This window comes from Hemibagrus wyckioides, linkage group LG23, assembly GCF_019097595.1.
Source record: "Hemibagrus wyckioides isolate EC202008001 linkage group LG23, SWU_Hwy_1.0, whole genome shotgun sequence".
Taxonomy (NCBI): Eukaryota; Metazoa; Chordata; class Actinopteri; order Siluriformes; family Bagridae; genus Hemibagrus; species Hemibagrus wyckioides.
This window is the reverse complement of record NC_080732.1, coordinates 13,148,800-13,169,212: the sequence shown is the minus strand read 5'-3', so window position 1 is coordinate 13,169,212 and position 20,413 is coordinate 13,148,800. Positions and strand designations below refer to the sequence as shown.

At 37.8% G+C, this 20,413-nt stretch overlaps 1 protein-coding gene across 1 annotated transcript in view; it reads right to left on the bottom strand.

The window, feature by feature from the left end:
• The window catches only part of si:dkey-12j5.1 (uncharacterized), a 70,670-nt gene that overhangs the window by 8,244 nt on the left and 42,013 nt on the right, over window positions 1–20,413 (bottom strand). The window contains exons 9-10 of the mRNA XM_058376875.1: window positions 6,616–6,669; window positions 1,944–2,057 (exon numbers count right to left, since the gene is read on the bottom strand). Coding sequence (XP_058232858.1) covers window positions 1,944–2,057; window positions 6,616–6,669 — 168 coding nt within the window. The remainder of the gene's footprint in view (window positions 1–1,943; window positions 2,058–6,615; window positions 6,670–20,413) is intronic.

The following is a 20,413-nucleotide window of genomic DNA, read 5'->3' as shown; positions in this document are numbered from 1 at the left end:
TCCATGATGTAATGTACAGATATTCTACATAAGCTTAAAAATGAATGATGATGGTGTTCATAGTATTATCTGTCTTTTATTGAACATTTGATCATTTTATCTTTACACAGTACCAGTCTAATGGTCAGTTATAACACTTTGGTTAAACTTCCTAACATCAGTTTATGTTCTACTATTTTAGATTTTTTTTTTTTTTTTACATTTTAGACATGGAATTAATGCACCTATTAGGGTGACAGAAAATCAAACTACTAACAACTAAACCTATTTCACATTTTGAATATGTCAGTTCTGATGAAGGCTTTTCTTAACCTTCTCAAATAAGCACAAAATAAATTGCCAGAGCATTACGTTGGCAGAGAAATGGGTGTAAAGTAAAAAAAAACAATTTAAAAGATACATTAAGCTTAGTTTTTGACAGTACTCTTTATTTTCTATCGTCTTGAAGTCACTTTCAGAAAGGCTCATGGTTGAAATTTTGTTCTGTATGCTAAATTTTCACTTTAATGTTTCCTTCTCATATTGCAAAAATTCCTGTTTTTAACGAAACTCAGGAAGGAAAAGGTTGAGCACTATATTAAAATGAAAGAATTTTCTTTTAAGAAAATAAAATAATTTTTTTTTTTTTTAGATTTTGGTCAAATCTAAAAATTTGTTGCTATCATCAGCAACAACTTAAGTGAAAAATAAAATTTTACATACATTATATTTACATGATTTTTAAGAACTTGCTTTCAGTATTGGATTCGCAACAAATTATGCATTGACGAAAAGTAAAGATCAAACCTCCAACCACTAACACCTGATTTTTGCTGAATTCCTTTTATAAATGCCTTATTTTTATTTAAACAAAGACATGAACAAAATATCCCATGTTAACAGTAACTATAAATGGCTAAAAAGCATTGAAGGTAACCATAAAGCACGAGTCTCTTCAATTATTAAAGGAAAATATGTAATTGATGACAACTGGTATAACTAAAAATCTGTAATTGGTGATTATACCAGAAATATTTTGCAGGCTTATATATGAGAAAAGGAAATTAAAAAAAAACAAAACAGAAACAAACTTAAGCGAATATACTATCCATTTGTTGTGTTACAGTAATATCCTGTTTTTGGCAAAATATTCACTAACCACTCGTTTACTTTACAAAGACTTTTAGCATTTGGTCTTGTTTGTAACCCTCCTTGAGGGTCATGAGGTCAAGTCAATTCTAGCGTGTGCTGCTGGATGATTAACAGTGTTCTGGCACAGTTTATCAGGGGTTGTTCTATTTTTCTATCATAACGAATGAAGCATGCCTTCCAGAGGAGTCATGGGTCACTTAGAAAGGCTGCATAGAAAGGAGTCTAGTCGAATGTACTGATAAAGATGGACAGAGAGAGACTGTGTATGTGCCAATGATTCATCTTGCATGGCTCAAGGATAAGTATGTAGCAAATCCTCCCTTCAAGAAGACAGACGGGTCAGGACAGGAGTGAAGGACAGAGCATGACTGATCACATAGCAGGCGAAGTGAGGTAGTCGGAGAGATATGAGGGCAAAAAAAAATTAGGAAGAAGACTGCATATGGTGTCTTCAGAGGACTCCAATAACATCCAAAAAGCCATTACAGGAGCAGGATAGGCAGAGGACAAGAAAAAATAAATAAATAAACTAGTCGTTCCCTTATGTACCTCTCACTAGAAACTCTCTCATTGCTTTTCTCATTCACCCCAACTTTTTATTTTCATTACCCGTGTCTGTGCCTCTCGACTGCCAGCGGCATGAGAGAAATTTCACCACTGTGTGGAGAAAAGAAAAAAAAACCTGAAACAAGGCCAAGGAGTGTGTGCCTGTGTGTAAGAAGAAGGAAAAAAAATCCTGCTGAGTGCAAGTATCGGCTGAATAAGAAAGAATAAACTGATGGTCTCAGATATTTATGTTTGCGAAGCATTACCTTTTTTGCTTTGGTAAGGTAGATCCTGGCTGACTTTTTCAAGCTTTCCGAGTCTTCTGCAGCACTGGGCTTGTCCAGTTGGAGAAAATACAGCCATCCTAACAAATACCACACCTGAAGAATAAAGAAACATTGAAAGAATAAGCAGTTATGATAAGGTTTATGTTCTCATAACATCATAGTAAGTGTAAATTTAAGGAAATACGGTACATGATTATTTTTTCCTCTATGCTAACTGCTAATTCACAGGGACATGCTCAGAAAATCTACGTCTTATAATAAATAGGTTGTTGTTTTTATTCATGCTGAAGTTTTCTGTAAAGATATGTCAAATATTTATAGATGGAGTCTCCATTAGCAGCACTTTGTGTTTCCCGTCATTCAAGTTTTCCACCCCAGGCATCACTATGGTATGAGAGGAATCAAAAACTTTGGGAAAGAGGAAATTAACCAGCATTGGGAGCTGATGGTTCTTTGATTTACATCAGGCTACATCACTTCACCAGACCTTTATCATTTTAGTGATATGAATTAAAACTGTAAGATGAGTTCTGATCGTCCAAAGAGAAGAAAAGTGGGTGGTTTCTATTCCAACTGTGAACTGTAAATAGAAAACCTTTTAGTGCCTTCAATCTGTCTTCATTAGAGATGGCGGTGTATAAGCTAAAAAACAAAACAAGAAGTGGAGTCTTTCAGGGACTGGTCTTTGAAGTGTTTAGGGATTTGTAGAAAGTGTGACGAATCTTTAACAAATGTTTATGAGCAATAGGTTGGAGTATTATTCCTTGGAGACGCAAACAAGCTGATATAATAGGACATCCAGGATTATTTTCTTTGTGTATTTTAGGAAAAAAAGCTATAAACTTAAGTTCACTGCAGTATCAGGGAGAAATGGCTTTTTACAATGGCTTATTATATGGCGCTAGGGAATGATTGCCGTTGTTGATCTGCCAAAAAAGTCGTCAGTTAAGTCATTTGGAGTTAACTTCTACAGCATGATCAGTGCTAACCAAAGGCTTTCAATTTATAACTACAAGACCCATTAACCATTACCACTACTCACTGCTATCATTATAGACAGCAAAGATTCGTTGTTGTGTTTGAAGCTTCGTCCTCACATGCTCCAGATTTAGCACAGTTAGCATTTTGGAAACCCTCTATATAAAGTTCCAAACTCTTGGACTTATTTATCAGCACCTGAAAAGAAGAATAATTTGCACCACTGAGCTGGCTGTCTTGTCTGTCCATGTATTCATTCATCAATTCATCCATCCATCCATTAATCAATCCATAAATCAGTCCATCTATTAAACCATCCACCCACTTGTCCATTTGTAAATCTCTCCATCCATTCATCCAGACATCAGTTGAACCATCTGTTCATCCCCCCTCTCCATAAAGTCAACCAATCCATCCATCAAGCAAACCATCCAACAATTGAACCATCCATCCTTTGCTGCATCAATTAAACCATTGATCCAGCCATCCCTGTATGAATTAAACCACTGATTCCTCCATCCTGCCATCTATCCTTCCAACAATCCAAGAATCAGTCCGTCCATTAAACCATCGATCAATTAAACCATCCATCCACTTTTCCACCTGTAAATCTGTCCAACCATCCATCCATCCATTCTTTCCTGCATCACTTAAACCTTCGATCCATCCATCGCTCTATCAATTAAACCACTGATCCATCCATCCACCCAACAATCTATCCATCCATCCATCCTTTCCTCCATCAATTAAACCAATTTAACAATTGAACAATGTTACGTCTTTATCATGGAAGTCATTATTTTAAAATATTTTCTTACATTAATTAGAAGTGTCATAGAAATGGGTTGGTTTTATTGATTAGGTTAGTTTTCAATGGCCACTGGGATCATATAACACAGACCTGTAGTCCAAAATATCCAGATAAATCATACATTTGGGAAACAGAAGATTCTGGGTTGACTTTCAACAATAAAGAAAGGTGTGAGACTTCCTTTCTAATTTATATTGCACTATTTTTGTTCATTACATCAGAAATAACCCTTTTTGGCTCTGTATGCAATAGCTTCCAAAACTTAATGATAAGATTTGTAATGATGGTTGTGAACATTCAAGTCTTAAAATAACCAGAATTTTGGTAGCAATTATTCACATCATGGGTTGCATCATTGCAGATTTAAAAATCCCGCCATCAAAGTAGAATTTGAGAAGACGATGTGAGGCGACATGGAAAACAGCCAAAAGAAAATAAAAACACTAACTATAATAGAGAGTATGAAAGAAAATAATCAAAAAGTAGTGCTGATTTATGAGTGATATCGGTCAGTGGTGGTCTGTAATAGGAAAGCCAGACACTTATTTTATTACTTTGTGTATATCACACAGACATATCCGCATAGCAAGATCAATCACTAGGCCTGGGAAAAAAACTTCGTCTGACAAGAACACTAGCTCATTTGTGCAACATAACCGGGATTCGGAGGGAGGGGAGTGCTCGACAGACAAGTGACACTTGTAACAATAATTTAGTGCAGCAAGCCGTGAGTGAATCATCAACTTGCATTAAAGCACACTAGGTGCAAACCTCTCAACGTCCTTGTCATAGCCCTAGAGAAATATTTTCAGACTCTGACTTATGTTTTCAATTTCTGGCGTCTGTTTATGTTGCACTTATTTGATGAGATTTGACTACTGACATACCTTACTGCAAAAAAAAAAAAGTGACTTCTGGGAGAATAAAAACCTCCTGAATAGCACAGTCTTGTAAATGCTGGACCTATAATTGGGACAGGACGGTGTGCACATTATACAATACCACACAGTGCATTTGATAACACAGTTACACAGATATCTTGCAACGTACAGTGGAATCTCTGCATATGAATTTAATTCGTTCTGGAGGCCAGTTTTTAAGGTGCTTGATTTGCCCTCCAATTTCCCCAGATCTCAACCTGATCAAGCTTGTTTGGGATGTGCTACACGGACAAGTCTGATCCATGGAGACCCCACCTTGCAATTTACAGGATCTGCTCTTAACATACTGGTGTCAGATACTACCTACACCTTCAGAGGTCTTGTAGAGTCCATGTCTCAGTAGCTCAGAGCAATTCTGGTGACACAAGGGGGACCTACACAATATCAGGCAGGTGGTTTTAATGTTAATGTTATCAGCACCGATGTAAGATAGCTCACTAAATTCATTATCCACTACTTGATTTGGAAAACGTAGATATTTGGAGTATCACGGTAAGAGAAATAGTAGCATTCTGTTACAAGACGCTCAGCTTGAAACTTGAAAGAAGCTTCAGCAGAGGTCAAAGAATATGGACACTGTTCATTTCGTGCTACCACCATCACCGAGATGTTGATATCCTAGTTTGGCTTTGCTGTTTGAATTTGTGAACACAAGCCAGTCACAAAAATGATTAAAACGACGGCGCTAACTAGACTTCTGATATTTATATCATATTGCGACGCTGCTCAAATGAAACAACGTCTTATTCAATTTCCTTCTGACATTTCTGTGACCTCAGACTGCTCAGTAGGAATTCATTAATCAGCATCGTTTGTCCTCTTGCACTGTGTGATTCACACACAATTTATCACCTGATTTACATTTGATTTTAACGCTGACAAAAAAGAAAATGGCAGTCACATGAAAATTGTGCCTGAATTGTACAAAAGAAAGCCCAGATTATGTGGCAAGCTTCAGTTTAATAAGCTTCAGGATTTCGGTTTACATGTTTCAGTGCCCCCTGCCTTTCGCCCAATGTGTGCTGGGATAGGCTCCAGCAGACCCCCGTGACCCTAATTAGGAATAAAGCGGGTATAGACAATGGATGGATGGATGGATGTTTCAGTGCAAGAGCAGGAAGTAACCTGATATTCTCCAAAATACTAAATTTAATCTTCAACGCTAATATCACATCGATTCTAAAGATTTATTATAAATTCTTCAGCACAGAAAATCATTAAAACTATTGTCAAACATGTGAATAATGTACATGTTTGCCTGCTTGTGCGTGTGAGTGCATGTGTGTGTGTGTGTGAGACAGAGTGTGTGTGTGGGTGGGTGGGCAAGAAAGATAAAATGCATTAAAAGTTTCATTTCCTTTATAGAAGGTGCGTTATTTCAGTGTAGCCGGTTATATGATGCGACAGTGGTTTCTGCATCCAGTCGTATAGGTGTGTTTATAAATTCCCACGGCTGATAAGTTAAACCATCACGCGCACACAGTTCCAGCGGTTCTCACAGCATACATTATTTATCCATCCGTCTGAGGCAGGGAATGTCAAAATCACTTTTTCAAACACACTAAAAATATGTTACAGAACAGCCTGCCAAGATGCACAAATATCAGAGAGAGACAGCACATGACACTCGCCCAGGCATTCATACAAACACAATTAAAGAGTGACTCACACGTACAGTAGGTCCGTTAAAGATCCGTTAATCAACCAACCAGCAACTTTTTCCATTAATATAACATAATAATACACTCAAATAAATATTTTACATTTGTTTTCCTGAGAGCATAATGAATAAAACATAATGGAATAATGACTAAGCAACATCAGTAAACACTGTGCGTTATCCATGCACGACACGTGGAAAACCAATTTTGTGAACAACACTTCAGATTATAAATATATCTAATAAAATGCACTCACTCACCTGTACAACCTCATCGTCCTCCTCTAACAGACCCTCCAACACGTCTGTGGCCACCTGAGGAGAAAAATCCCATTAATTTTTTACAGTTAAGTCTTTGGTTATTTATCTCTGGTTAAATCACAGCGCTCGATTCTGATTGGTCAGGAGGACTCGTTTTCTACAATGGCACGTGGTTCTAGCTACAAGCTAAGTCACAGGTTTATTGTTCCTGTAATAAAAGCTTACAGAAAGACTTACTTGGCAGAGACTCCATATAAACATAAACATCAATACTTGAAGAAACGTTTATTCAGAATTTTTTGAAAGGAGTCTCCAGTGTCAGCAATTTCTAACAATCATAAATAAAAAGAAACTTTTGTTTATCAGGAACATTTTAATACCTTTATGTAATTCTTAAATGCCATGTAAGCGCTTTGACGTAAATAACCTATAAGCAAATAAATATAACAAAAATACTAGTTAAAAAATATACCAAAAAATACTAAATATAGAGATTTAAAGGAATATGAGATAAGTAATGTGCAAAAAAAAAACAAGAATTTAAAGGTACAGACATAATGTGCAAAAACTGCGTGTTCATGACTAGTCTATAACTGCGTGATGACTAGAACTCCTACAGTATCTACTTAAAAATAGAGAGACTCAAAACCCAAACAAATCTCCATCTGAATATTTAATACAAGGATTTGATTTCATATATAAAATAAAGTTAAAAGTTGCTCAAACTACTGCACGCATTGCTAAAACAGCAGGTGAGGAAAAAAACTTTACACCACCAACCATCTTTACTAACCAGAATGTAAGCATCCTACTAGAACTGTAGGATGAATCCAGATTAATTTGCTGGTAATTTTGTATGTCTTGCAACACATTTTGGGAGCTAGATGCCCTGAGGTTTCATTTTTAGCTTTTTCAAGATGTATTTGTCCATGAATTAGTCAAGACTCTACCTGTGAAAGCTTTAGGAACTTCTGTGAAGCTGCTCTATTACATGCTCGGTTGTCTGCAGCTAATCCATACAATCCAATACTCAGTATAGCCTTTCTTAAAGACCATCTTCAGGAGAGAAACTGAAAAGATCATGACTCAGTTATAAGAGCTTTTATAATGCTAGATCTGCAGCTGGAACAGTTTCTGTGTCTGAATTAACGAATTAATTAATGAATCGGATGTGTCCTGCTTTTCCCGTTGATTGGGTGTTTTTTATTAAGGACAGTACAGATCATTTTTCAATCATTTACTGTCACAATCGATAAAGTCTGGTTAAACCTGAAGGAATTATAGTTCTCCTTAATCTCAACTATCAGCCTCATGATAAGAGAGAAATAGTACTCATGAAATAGCAAGACACCTTTTCTTAAATCGTTCAATTGTCCTCGCTTCCTGAAATCACGGGACTATACATGTTTCTATGTACAATTCATTTCCAGTGTATTGGCTGTAAATTCCACATCTTTCCAGGACCTAGCCAAGATTCTCTCAACATTTAGAACAGTCCATCACTGAAGAAATAGTCTCAGACGCCACGCCCACAATCAGTTGGCTGAACGTCTGACGCATATGCCACACAAAATTGGAAATACTTCATCTGGCTGGATTCTACAGGATTTCCGGCAGATGTGCGTGTCGTGTCCACCTGGAAACAAAGCCGTCGGGATGCTCTACTTCCCTATGGAAGAAGGAAGACGTCATGCTTACAGCTGTGACAGTGAGCACTTATGAGGATCAGCTAAACGCTGGATTTTCCAAATTATCTCAAGTTCACGGTATAAACTCATGAATTTGCACGACTTTCTTAAATAAACCATCTATGGCCGCACACAGGTCTGTTTTTGTAGGGATCTTTGCATTTCCATGCACCTAAACATGATGCTGAACGAAACAAACTTGTTTTACATGTCACTCAGATGCCCCTTGGGTAGGACGTGGTCAATAAAAGCTGATATAGAGTCCAGAGCTGTCTGACGCAAGACTACTGAAGAAATGGCCGCTTCCCTGAGCATTAAACAGAAGTGGTACTTTATAAGCTACCCAATAATGAGCGTGGAAGCCGTGTTGTTAAGTTAAAATAAATTTAGAGGCACGAGCTGGCAAAGGAAAGGCATAAATTAATATAGAGGCATGTACAGCATATGATATATAGTTATTAAGCAGCTTGCACAAGTATTTACCCCCACTGAACCTCACATTGAATTAGATTAAAATTCAGTTATGGATTTCTGACATCATTTCCCTTTTCCTTCTTCAGACAGAGCGTGCTTCAGATATGCACAAAATCGCATCAGTGGTCATTGGTCATTATGAAAAATGGTAGGGTGTGTTATTCAATCCAGCTGCTTTGAGAAATGAATTAGGATGGCTCTTTTAAAATGATTTCTATGCACCCATAGAACATACAGCCAAAAAATGGTGGCCAACGAAGATTGGAATATTGATTGCGTTCAAATAAATCATGTAGTCCTCCGCTTTTAGGATTATGCCACCTTGTGGGCACCGATACAGAATATTTGCTTTACAGTAGTTGATGGACACATGCAGCGAGGATCATTTTTTTACTACCATTTTCAATTTGCAAGAAGAAGAGAAAAGAGTGGGTAAGTGTGAATCAGTGAGAAATGCAGGAGAGAAGAGAGAGAGCAGGGAGCATCACTCAGTGGTTACATAATTTAAGGTACTGACCAGCCAACTTACGATCTTGCAGAGCCATAAAATTTGGTCCGGGCTTAATAACAGCATATTTAATGTGACACTTCTGACAGATCCAATCTACCAGAACTGCACTAGCACCCTCCCTGATATGTGCTGGTTTAAGTCAGTGTGTGCGTGTGTGTGTGTGTGTGTGTGTGTGTACTCGTTCACAGCCATATAGAAATGTGCAAGCTCATACACAGTGAATTTTACAGTTGCAGCATTAATCAAAGACAACATGGCTAGACGGCTGCCACAGAGAGCTAGAAAAATCCTCAATTAAATGTAGCCTTTGGAATTAGGAGCCGAAATAATGACTTTAGGGACTGATTTTTATTCACACGTTCTCTCCGGCTACATTTCAGCTCCCTGTGCTGACACTCGAAAGATGTTGCTGATAAAAGTAGGACGGAAAAAGAAAATACCCTAATGCAAGAGAGCGGCAGGAAGCTGATCATAGGAGACACAGAAATTGAAAGTCTAAATCTGTTTTAAAACCCTTTAAAATAAAAAAAAAATGCAGGCGGTTACAAATTTAACACTCGATTTCTTTCAATATCACCGGAGTCGCTACTTCAAATAATGAATAGCGAATACAGTCCCTGTGAGCCACTGTAGTTATAGGGTCGTAATTAGAGTTGAGTTACTTGTACGGAGCGTTCTCTTATCTGACTGATAAGAAGGTGTTGATGAATTTTCTCCGAGTGCGGACTGTCATTTCAATGAGTATTATCGCTAATTTCATTATCTACAGTAACAGTTCATTTAAATGAATTAGTACAGTAGACATATTATGAACTTGGTTAGCAAAAGAAATATATATAAAAAGTTAAGGACACTGAGATAGGACCATAAAACATATACTAAATATATTTTCAGAGCCATTAGCTTCATTAAATCTAAGTGTATATCAAGTTATAGCAAACATGCCGTTTCATTCAGGAGGATAAATCCACAGGAAAGTATATTTAATATATATGTATATTAAAAAAATCTTAAAAATTCTTGCCCCCTTCGATCTCATTACGTTTTCTGTGGATTAGCCTCCTGAATGAATGAAAAGACATGCTTATATATATATATATATATATATATATATATATATATATATATATATATATATATATATATATATATATATATATATATATATATACACTGTATTGCCAAAAGTATTCGCTCACCTGCCTTGACTCGCATATGAACTTAAGTGACATCCCATTCCTAATCCATAGGGTTCAATATGACGTCGGTCCACCCTTTGCAGCTATAACAGCTTCAACTCTTCTGGGAAGGCTGTCCACAAGGTTTAGGAGTGTGTTTATGGGAATTTTTGACCATTCTTCCAGAAGCGCATTTGTGAGGTCACACACTGATGTTGGACGAGAAGGCCTGGCTCTCAGTCTCCGCTCTAATTCATCCCAAAGGTGTTCTATCGGGTTGAGGTCAGGACTCTGTGCAGGCCAGTGAAGTTCCTCCACACCAGACTCTGTCATCCATGTCTTTATGGACCTTGCTTTGGTCACTGGTGCACAGTCATGTTGGAAGAGGAAGGGGCCAGCTCCAAACTGTTCCCACAAAGTTGGGAGCATGGAATTGTCTAAAATGTCTTGGTATGCTGAAGCATTCAGAGTTCCTTTCACTGGAACTAAGGGGCCAAGCCCAGCTCCTGAAAAACAACCCCACACCATAATCCCCCCTCCACCAAACTTTACACTTGGCACATTGCAGTCAGACAAGTACCGTTCTCCTGGCAACCGCCAAACCCAGACTCGTCCATCAGATTGCCAGATGGAGAAGCGCGATTCGTCACTCCAGAGAACGCGTCTCCACTGCTCTAGAGTCCAGTGGCGGCGTGCTTTACACCACTGCATCCGGCGCTTTGCATTGCACTTGGTGATGTATGGCTTGGATGCAGCTGCTCGGCCATGGAAACCCATTCCATGAAGCTCTCTGCGCACTGTTCTTGAGCTAATCTGAAGGCCACATGAAGTTTGGAGGTCTGCAGCGATTGACTCTGCAGAAAGTTGGCGACCTCTTCGCACTATGCGCCTCAGCATCCGCTGACCCCGCTCCGTCAGTTTACGTGGCCTACCACTTCGTGGCTGAGTTGCTGTTGTTCCCAAACACTTCCACGTTCTTATAATACAGCTGACAGGTGACTGTGGAATATTTAGGAGCGAGGAAATTTCACGACTGGATTTGTTGCACAGGTGGCATCCTATCACAGTTCCACGCTGGAATTCACTGAGCTCCTGAGAGCGACCCATTCTTTCACAAATGTTTCTAAAAACAGTCTGCATGCCTAGGTGCTTGATTTTATACACCTGTGGCCATGGAAGTGATTGGAACACCTGATTCTGATTATTTGGATGGGTGAGCGAATACTTTTGACAATATAGTGTATATATATATATATATATATATATATATATATATATATATACACACATACATATATATATATATATATATATATACATACATACACACAGGGAATGGATGTGCAATCTATAGCTCACAGACAGTAGTTATGACAAGGCAACATATAATTGCTATTTATCTGAGTGAACACATTAATATTCATAGTAGAGTTCTGTAACTAGGAGACCTCCTTATCTCTTCAAGCAAGTGCCCTTTCTTATACGCGATCTGAGAACCGTATGATATTTTAACATTTTGATGAATGCTTCTGAAAATGGCATGAATTTCTCACGCATAAGAGTGATGTGAGGAGTATCAGCTTGTGCTATTACATAACACGACTGTTCTGTTGATCATTGGTGAATCTTCAAGGCCACATGAGGACCATACACAGCCGATCCTGGGAATAACGTATCTAAAGATCCCAGAACGTTCAACCTTCCACAGCCTTCCTACTGCTGAGTTGAATCTTAAATAATTGGCATTTCTTTTAAATGCACAACACTAGTCACGGTGGATTTGGCATCATTATTTGGGATGTGTGACTTTAATCCTAAATCCTGGGGCTTTGTTCATCAATCGTGCGTAGGCCTAGTTTTGTGCACAAACTGTGTGTACACACCACACATTTCTATGCAATAAATGATATTTAGCAAGTTTTGATCTAGTGTGAGGCTGTGTGTGTATTTCTGCACACTCCTGACCATGCACATACAGGGCACCCTAGTGGTAGAACAGTGTACTAGCAGGAAACTGACGAGTACTATCTACAGTATCACTACCATATCCACCATATCAGTATTATTGAGAGTAATCAATACTCTCTTTTTCGTAGTTCAGAAGATGTGACAGAATGTAAAGTAAAATCATATAAAAGAAATATTTGAAGAATTTGGATTATGGCTCAGACTACCTTGTGGAGGGAACACGTTTTTCTCACAGTTTGTCAGTCGATTTCTCACCTTAACAATAAATTCAGTTGATTTTGTGTGCTCAGTGCTTTTTGACTTGATCTCTGTTGTACAGTGTTTAGCTTCAGGTATATTTTAAAGAGAAACTGGACAATATTCAGGCATTTCCCAACCAACTATAAGCTGAAAAGTCTTTCCTTCATTCACAACGTTTACAGTGAAAATCCTTTTCAGTACAGTTCAGTACATCCATCCATGTGCTGGAAAATGAACACTGGAAAGTCCAACTTATCTATCCATCCAATCTATCTAGCCACCCACCCATCCATCCATCCATCTATCTATCAAAGTACTTGTGATTCTTTGGTCTACTTTTCATGCATCAGTGTCTTTCCTTCATTATCCAGGTACTGTGCTTTTTAAAAGGAAGTTGTTTACCGCACGTCACAGCAGGACATATGGTTCGCTCTAATAGCACATCATGATGCACTAATACTACTTGCTTTACACCAGCTTTGATAAATGAGACTTGGAGTCACTGGCTGTCCCGTGTTTAGCTTCTCAACTCGTTCATGCCAGGTCTACATTAGCATGGCGCACTGTTCTTGTTTTTTTTTCCCAAGCTCATTTAAATGAGTGTGGAAATTGATCCACTAATGAAATCCACTATGGCTACGAGCAAATTCGCTTGTTCTTTCAAAAGACAGCGGAAGTGCAACAGAAGCAAAATACAGAATGACTGCTCATCGAATAAACTCGCCAATTCCAATTTACATTATCTCCATTTTTCATTTATATGTGGTGACCGTCCACAAAAAGTCGGTGAAGGATTTAGTCAACAATTTAAGGAAAAATCGAAAGCTTTTGTTTTAACTGGCCCACATTTGGGAATTTCACAATGTTATTGGTCAGTCAACGTTTCTGGCCAGTGTCTTGAGTCATCCTAAAAGAAATGTAAAGTTTCTTTTACTTACTACATTACTAGAGAGAATTAATAGATGTGACTGTGAAATCTTAGGGGAGAACAAACACTAAGACAAAAACTTTCAACTTCAGCCACAGATGAAGTTTCCTTCTCCTCTAATTTCTTGCTTCTTCTTCTTCAAAATAAAATAGCTGAGCTTTGCCAAGCTCTATGTTTTGAGCTTCTTTTCTTTTCATTTCTTTTTCTTTCCTGGGCACCGCTGAGATACAAGCATTTCATGGTTGATGCAGGAGGTCTGATTAGCTAGCGTTACAGGATCTCTTCAGGTAAAACAATAAAAGAACGACTGCCATTTATTCATTTTATTCAGCCATCTGCTTGAGCTAGGCTGTTGCATTTGTGTGGTGCTAAAGACCGCCACTGACGTTAGCGTATTATGGTGAAATAAATTTTAAAGGGGTTTTAAACAGAGACGCTCGAAAATACCCTAAAACTCTGAGAATAAAGTCAGAGAGGAGAGTGAATTTAAACTATACACCTGCCACAAAACACCTGGGACGAGGGGGAGATTATATTCTAAATTGCTCACTTAACATTCATATGGACCAAAATGACCCAGGCAATCAAAGAGCCCACTGGGAGATCATGTTTACTGCCTGACACCCCGACACTATTACACAGCCACAGCATGGATAAATGACCTTTAAAGCAATTTAGGAATCTTCAGGCTGTCCTACCGCATTGTGTGCTAGGTTTTATTCTCACTATTGCCTTCAGTCAAGACCAGTAAATACCAATTGACCAGTAATTCATAACTAAATTAAAAAACATTTTATAACACTAGAGTGGGGTAGAATAAAGTAAAATGCAGAAAAATAAAGTTGAATACAGTAGGCTAAAAAAGAGGAGTGTAGTAGAGTAGAGTAGAGTAGAGTAGAGTAGAGTAGAGTAGAGTAGAGTAGAGGAAGAGTAGTAGGGTAGAATAAAGGAAGAGGAGTAGAGTAGAGGAACAGTAGTAGAGAAAAGAGGAAGAGTAGTAGAGTAGAGGAAGAGTAGTAGGGTAGAATAAAGGAAGAGTAGTAGAGTAGAGTAGAGTAGAGTAGAGTAGAGTAGAGTAGAGTAGAGTAGAAGGGTAGAATAAAGGAAGAGGAGTAGAGTAGAGGAACAGTAGTAGAGAAAAGAGGAAGAGTAGTAGGGTAGAATAAAGGAAGAGGAGTAGAGTAGAGTAGAGTAGAGTAGAGGAAGAGTAGTAGGGTAGAATAAAGGAAGAGTAGTAGAGTAGAGTAGAGTAGGGTAGAGTAGAGTAGAGGAAGAGTAGTAGAGAAAAGAGGAAGAGTAGTAGAGTAGAATAAAGGAAGAGTAGAGTAGAGTAGAGGAAGAGTAGTAGGGTAGAATAAAGGAAGAGTAGTAGAGTAGAGTAGAGCAGAGTAGAGGAAGAGTAGTAGAGTAGAAGGAGAGTATTAGAGAAGAGAAATAGAGTTAAATACAGTAGGATAGAGAAGAGAAGAGAAGAGAAGAGAAGAGAAGAGAAGAGAAGAGAAGAGAAGAGAAGAGAAGAGAAGAGAAGAGAAGAGAAGAGAAGAGATGAAAATGATAGAGAGTAGCTGAGAAGAGTAGAGAAGAATAGAGAAAAATAGAGTAGAGTCAAACAGAATAAAGTAGAGTCAAAAAGAGTGGATTACAACAGAGTAAGAATAGAGTAGAGGAGAACAAAATAGAGTAGACTACAGCAAGGTAGAATTAAACAGAGAAGAATATAGAATAATAAAGTAGAGTTAAACAGAACAGAGTAGAGTAAAGTAAAATACATGTGAATAGAGTACGGTACAAAAGAGACGAATAGAGCAGGGGAGAAGAGAGCCAAACAGAAAACAGTATAGTATAGTAGAGTAAAATAGAAGTGAAGAGAGTAGAGTACAACAGAGATGAATAGAGCAGGGGAGAAGAGAGCCAAACAGAAGAGAGTCGAATAGAGTAGAGAAGAACAGAGTAGAGATGAGTGGACACGAGTAGATTAGTGTCACAACAGCCACAACACAAGGGCAACAGGGAGCTTAACAGTTTACTAAACTTTAAAATGCACAATAAACTCATGATACACTGTACCATACTATATATAAGAGTTCTATACAGTTCTATACAAGAGTTCTATATAAGAGTTCTATACAAGAGTTCTATATAAGAGTTCTATACAGAGTAACTGTATAACAGCTTGTCTGCTCTAAAAAAAAAAAAAGGATGTTAGACATGTGTGATGAGCAGTAGTGGTACTGTCAAATAAAATTGTTTATTTATTTTATTAAACTGTTCAATAAAATAAAAAAATCTACAGTGGTCATTAGAAATGTCAGAAATAAAGTGGCAGTGTGTGTATAGGAATGTGATGTTAAATTAGTGTAGTAGTTGGTTATGCAAAATCAGAAGACATGTCCATCACCTCCAATATCCACATAGTTCCCCAGCCTTACAGTACTGTTGACTTTTTATAGAGTCGGTTGCAACTGGGCAAGAATGACTTCATGCACCTTTCTCTGTTGTAGTATAGCTATTTTAGGTAATTATATAAGTACAGAATAAATATTGATAAACAGCACTTTAGAAATTACGTTTCTGGCTTGAGGTTACATTTAAAGACAAAAATAAATAAAATCGGTGCAATAAATGTGCAAAATTACATCACATCACAATCTTTAAGGATATTCTTGGAATGCAGATGATGTGCTGGATCGTTCTAGAACTGAAAGCATGAATGGAAGTTCACGTCTCTCAAACTTTCTTTTTCTAGCTCAAAAGACAGACCTTGGACATACCATGTCTCTAGAATGCCCCGTCTAGGGTATACAAGGTCTATACAGCCGATGATAAAGTGATCAGACTTATACCAAACAATGGCGAGTTTGCCAAAATTTATATGGCCATGAAGGTCAACAAAACTAAACGTTAATTGTGCTTCAGGAAAAACAGTGAGGCTCATACTCAGACAACCAGCACCAATGTTTCAGCTATGAAAAATCGTCAGTAGCTTTAGATCCTTATCTCGGTCCCTGAACGCCAGCAACATCTTCAGAAATGCACAGCAGCATTCGTTCTTTCTAAAGAGATTTAAGAAAAAATTTTGGGCCAGCAACCTTGGTCAATGTTTACTAGTGCACTATAAATGGCAAATCTGGGCACAAATGAACAAACGACTGTGAACTATACCCCCCCCCACCAAATAATCTCATTAGCACAGTTATCACACAACTCCAGCAGATCTATTTAACCAGATTCAAGATGAGAGCCCAGTCTATAATCATGGTCTCCTCTCATCCAGCTAATGCCCTGCTGTCCCCTCCTCCCCTCCTGCAAACACCTCAAACACCTCCACAGCATCACAGCACACACTACCCGGGCACAGGAACAGCTTCTTCCCTCAGGCTAAAATGACTCTCAACAGCAGGCTTTAACGGACGCTGACTTTCACTACCTTGCTAGACCGATCCTCTCATGCAATCCAACTGCAATAAACTGCTCATCTTACATATCTTATATAAAACAATTTATCGACATATAACATGCAACTGACTGATGATGTAGCATCATCAGATTAAGAAAGCACATTTAGACATTTGTTTACCGTTTGTCTTGATACTTTTTCCAACTAGTTTATATCTCCTCACAGCAGTAATTATGAACACATTAGTTGTCTACAGCTAACATTTAGTATTCCCATTATGTATGAATGTTACATTGCTGAAACAAAGACAGCTCTTGGTAAAGGACACAAACCTTGCTATAAAAGCGGATACTATATCTCTCTCATACACACAGCTATTATTAAACCCCTCATTAGGGCTAAAAGCTCTTTATTCCTCCACCTCTCTACCATTATCTAATTGCTGTACAATGCTTCATTTCCACCAGAGTTTAATTAAGACCTACTCGTCAAGGTGTCACTCGGGCCAGCAAAGCCAGTTGGCATAGCAACCACCTGTGTGGGGAGGCAACCCTATGTACAAAGTACTTATTAATGTCTGGCATGACTATATATTTTCATTTTTTTTTATTTCTGAAGTAAGAACTAGATGTCTGGTTGTGGCTGCACTCAAGTGTTCAGGTGTGATGGTATACCTTAGTAGGTTATATCACTGACATTATACTATGGTGACATCACAACACATTTGACCAATCATCATATGCGCTTGTTGATCATCACATTTCAAATTTTATCCCCCTACCGCTTTGTTGCTTTAACAGCTTCCAATCTTTCGGGCAAATTTTGGAGCATGGCTATGGCCATTCAGCCACAAGACCATTAAGGAGGTCACTGATGACTGGAAGCCTGGCATGTGGTCAGTGATCTAGTTCATCCCGAACATGTTCAGCAGGGGTCATAGCAGGGGTCTGTGCAGGCCATACCATTTCTTTTACTGTACACAGACCTTGGCAAACAATATCTTTATAAACCTTTGCTTTGTGCCCAGGGGCATTGTCATACTGGAAAAGAAGTTCCAGTGAGGGGAAATCTTAATATCAATTGTGAGCTTTCAACTTTGGTGCACGTGTGATGGTCAGGTGTCCACATACATTTAGCCATATTTAGTGTACATTTCCACATTCATATATAATTTGCAGTGCTTTGAAAACGCATTTCCAGCTTCCTAATTACTACTCTAAATGAATAATACATTTACGTTTCTCACTACTAACAGTCATGTTACTTTCTTTAAGACAACTTTTAAAGATGTTATAATATTAGGAGAAATTCTGAAGCTATTTTCATCTACTAGATTTGGCAGCTGGATATTTTTTTAGCAGGGTTGTTGCATTTCAGGGCTCTTCATCATTTATATAGTCTAGATTATTCCCTCATTGCATAGTACAAATTTTACTAAATAGACTATTCGCTTGGGTCCACAATGCCACAGTCTCCTCTGCTGGCTATGTTGGAAATGGCAAAATAACACAGGAAGCCATCTGAAGTGCTTTTTAATTATATTTAACATAATATATAATATGATATACATAAAAATAAACAGTTACAGGATTTAGAAAAAGGTCCACATTGAGCTGGCCCTGTGGTTGGTCTTGTAGTAAACAATTGGCCTATTCAATTGGGCCAAGGTTACCACAACAATGTGGACCCAGTATTCATGCTTCCTGGATCCTGATTCTACTGTTGGGGTACTGGCTAAGTAGATTTAAATGTGCCTGAAAGTCTGCTGTCTCTGTAATGAAGTTATCATATTTGACAATGTGTTTCTTCATTATCAACTACTGTTAAAGTGTGAATAACTCACTGCGGATTTCGTTTGATTTAAAACCGGCACATATTAATATTGACTTCATGTGACAATTCAAAATGGCATTTTGTTTCAGAGCCTCTTATTAGTGGATTAGTGATTTGCATATCTGCCGGCTGACATTTAAGCAGGCCGATACAAATGCCAATTATATTAGCCTGCGCTAAGAGAAAGTGACGGTCTGAGGAATAGAGGCTCATTTGGGGCTTTCACTCATCTAGGAGCAGATCACTTTACAAATTGATATCCCACCATAACACTACATGCATTCCTCAAGCAGTTCCATACAAAGCATATTTCCCTGAAGTCCATGTCACCCCCCACCATGTGATCTTCTACTTAGTTACCCTGTTGATCTGTTCGACAAATAACAGTTTAAGGTTAATTAATGCCAAATAGAGAAAGGAGAGAGAAGGAGGGGTTGAGTGAAGGATTGATCAGGGAGTTTGTCGTGCAGCTATAATTACTAACTCTCTGGAGATCGTTATAAAATTTCAGGGGCCAAACTTTTAATTGCAATTCCTTATTTTGGTCAGCTTAATCCTGACTCATCAGCCTTTAATTACGCCCCACATCCACACTCACATCAAGCATCTAATAACTATATGACTTAAATATGTTCAATAAAGCACTTTCTATCAACATATCCTTTAAAAAAAAAAAAAACAAGCTTATAAAAGTATAAGAAAATGTCGAAAAGTCTAACGTAATAGTGTGAATTATCTATAAATCTATAATATATATTCATAACATGTGCCATCCAAAACACACATACAATGTATAAACTGAAAAATTAATACTACGGAGCGATGCATAAAGACAAATCAGTCTCATTTGATGCGTCAAATGACAATCGCTCCAGCAAAGCTGGAAAAACATTTAGCTTTATCTTCATCTCATCGACAAGTGATAAGAGCTCTAATGCTGGCTCTCTACACAGAGATAAATTTGCACTTTACTTTGGGTGGGTTGTAATCCCAACAATATAATAAGATTAGTATCTAGTCTGATGTTCTCTCTGTAGAAGCAGACTTGTGAAAAAATACAGCCTTAGGAAAGATTTTACTAGGCCAGGCTTTTTCCAGAACATGTTGTACCATTCACAAATACAGGGAAAAGTAACACAAAAACGTTCTGTCAGGAGAATGGCAGATGGCAGTAAGCAACTCAATGCAGAGTTTCAAGGTGTTTACATAAGGAAGCACAGTCATAAAAATCTTGGCCAACAGATTCTTTAATATAAATTCTTTCACTATGAGAAAATTTGGTCATAAACTCCATGAAGAACTGGGAGCATATTGAAACAACTCAAGCACCCTAAGCTCAGTATTACATTATACATACTGGGCATCTTTCACAACTTTACAGGCTATGTCAGAGTAACCGATTGAGTTGGGTTTTTCCCCTAAGAGGTTTATAAGCTAAACTTAACTAAAACTTGTAAAAGAGAAATCTAATATACATCTAATCTAAATATGCAGATTAAAAAAAAAAAAGAATAAATTATTTAGTATGCATTCAAAGTGCATAAAAATCACACCAGCGATTCCAATGTTCAGTACTCTGCA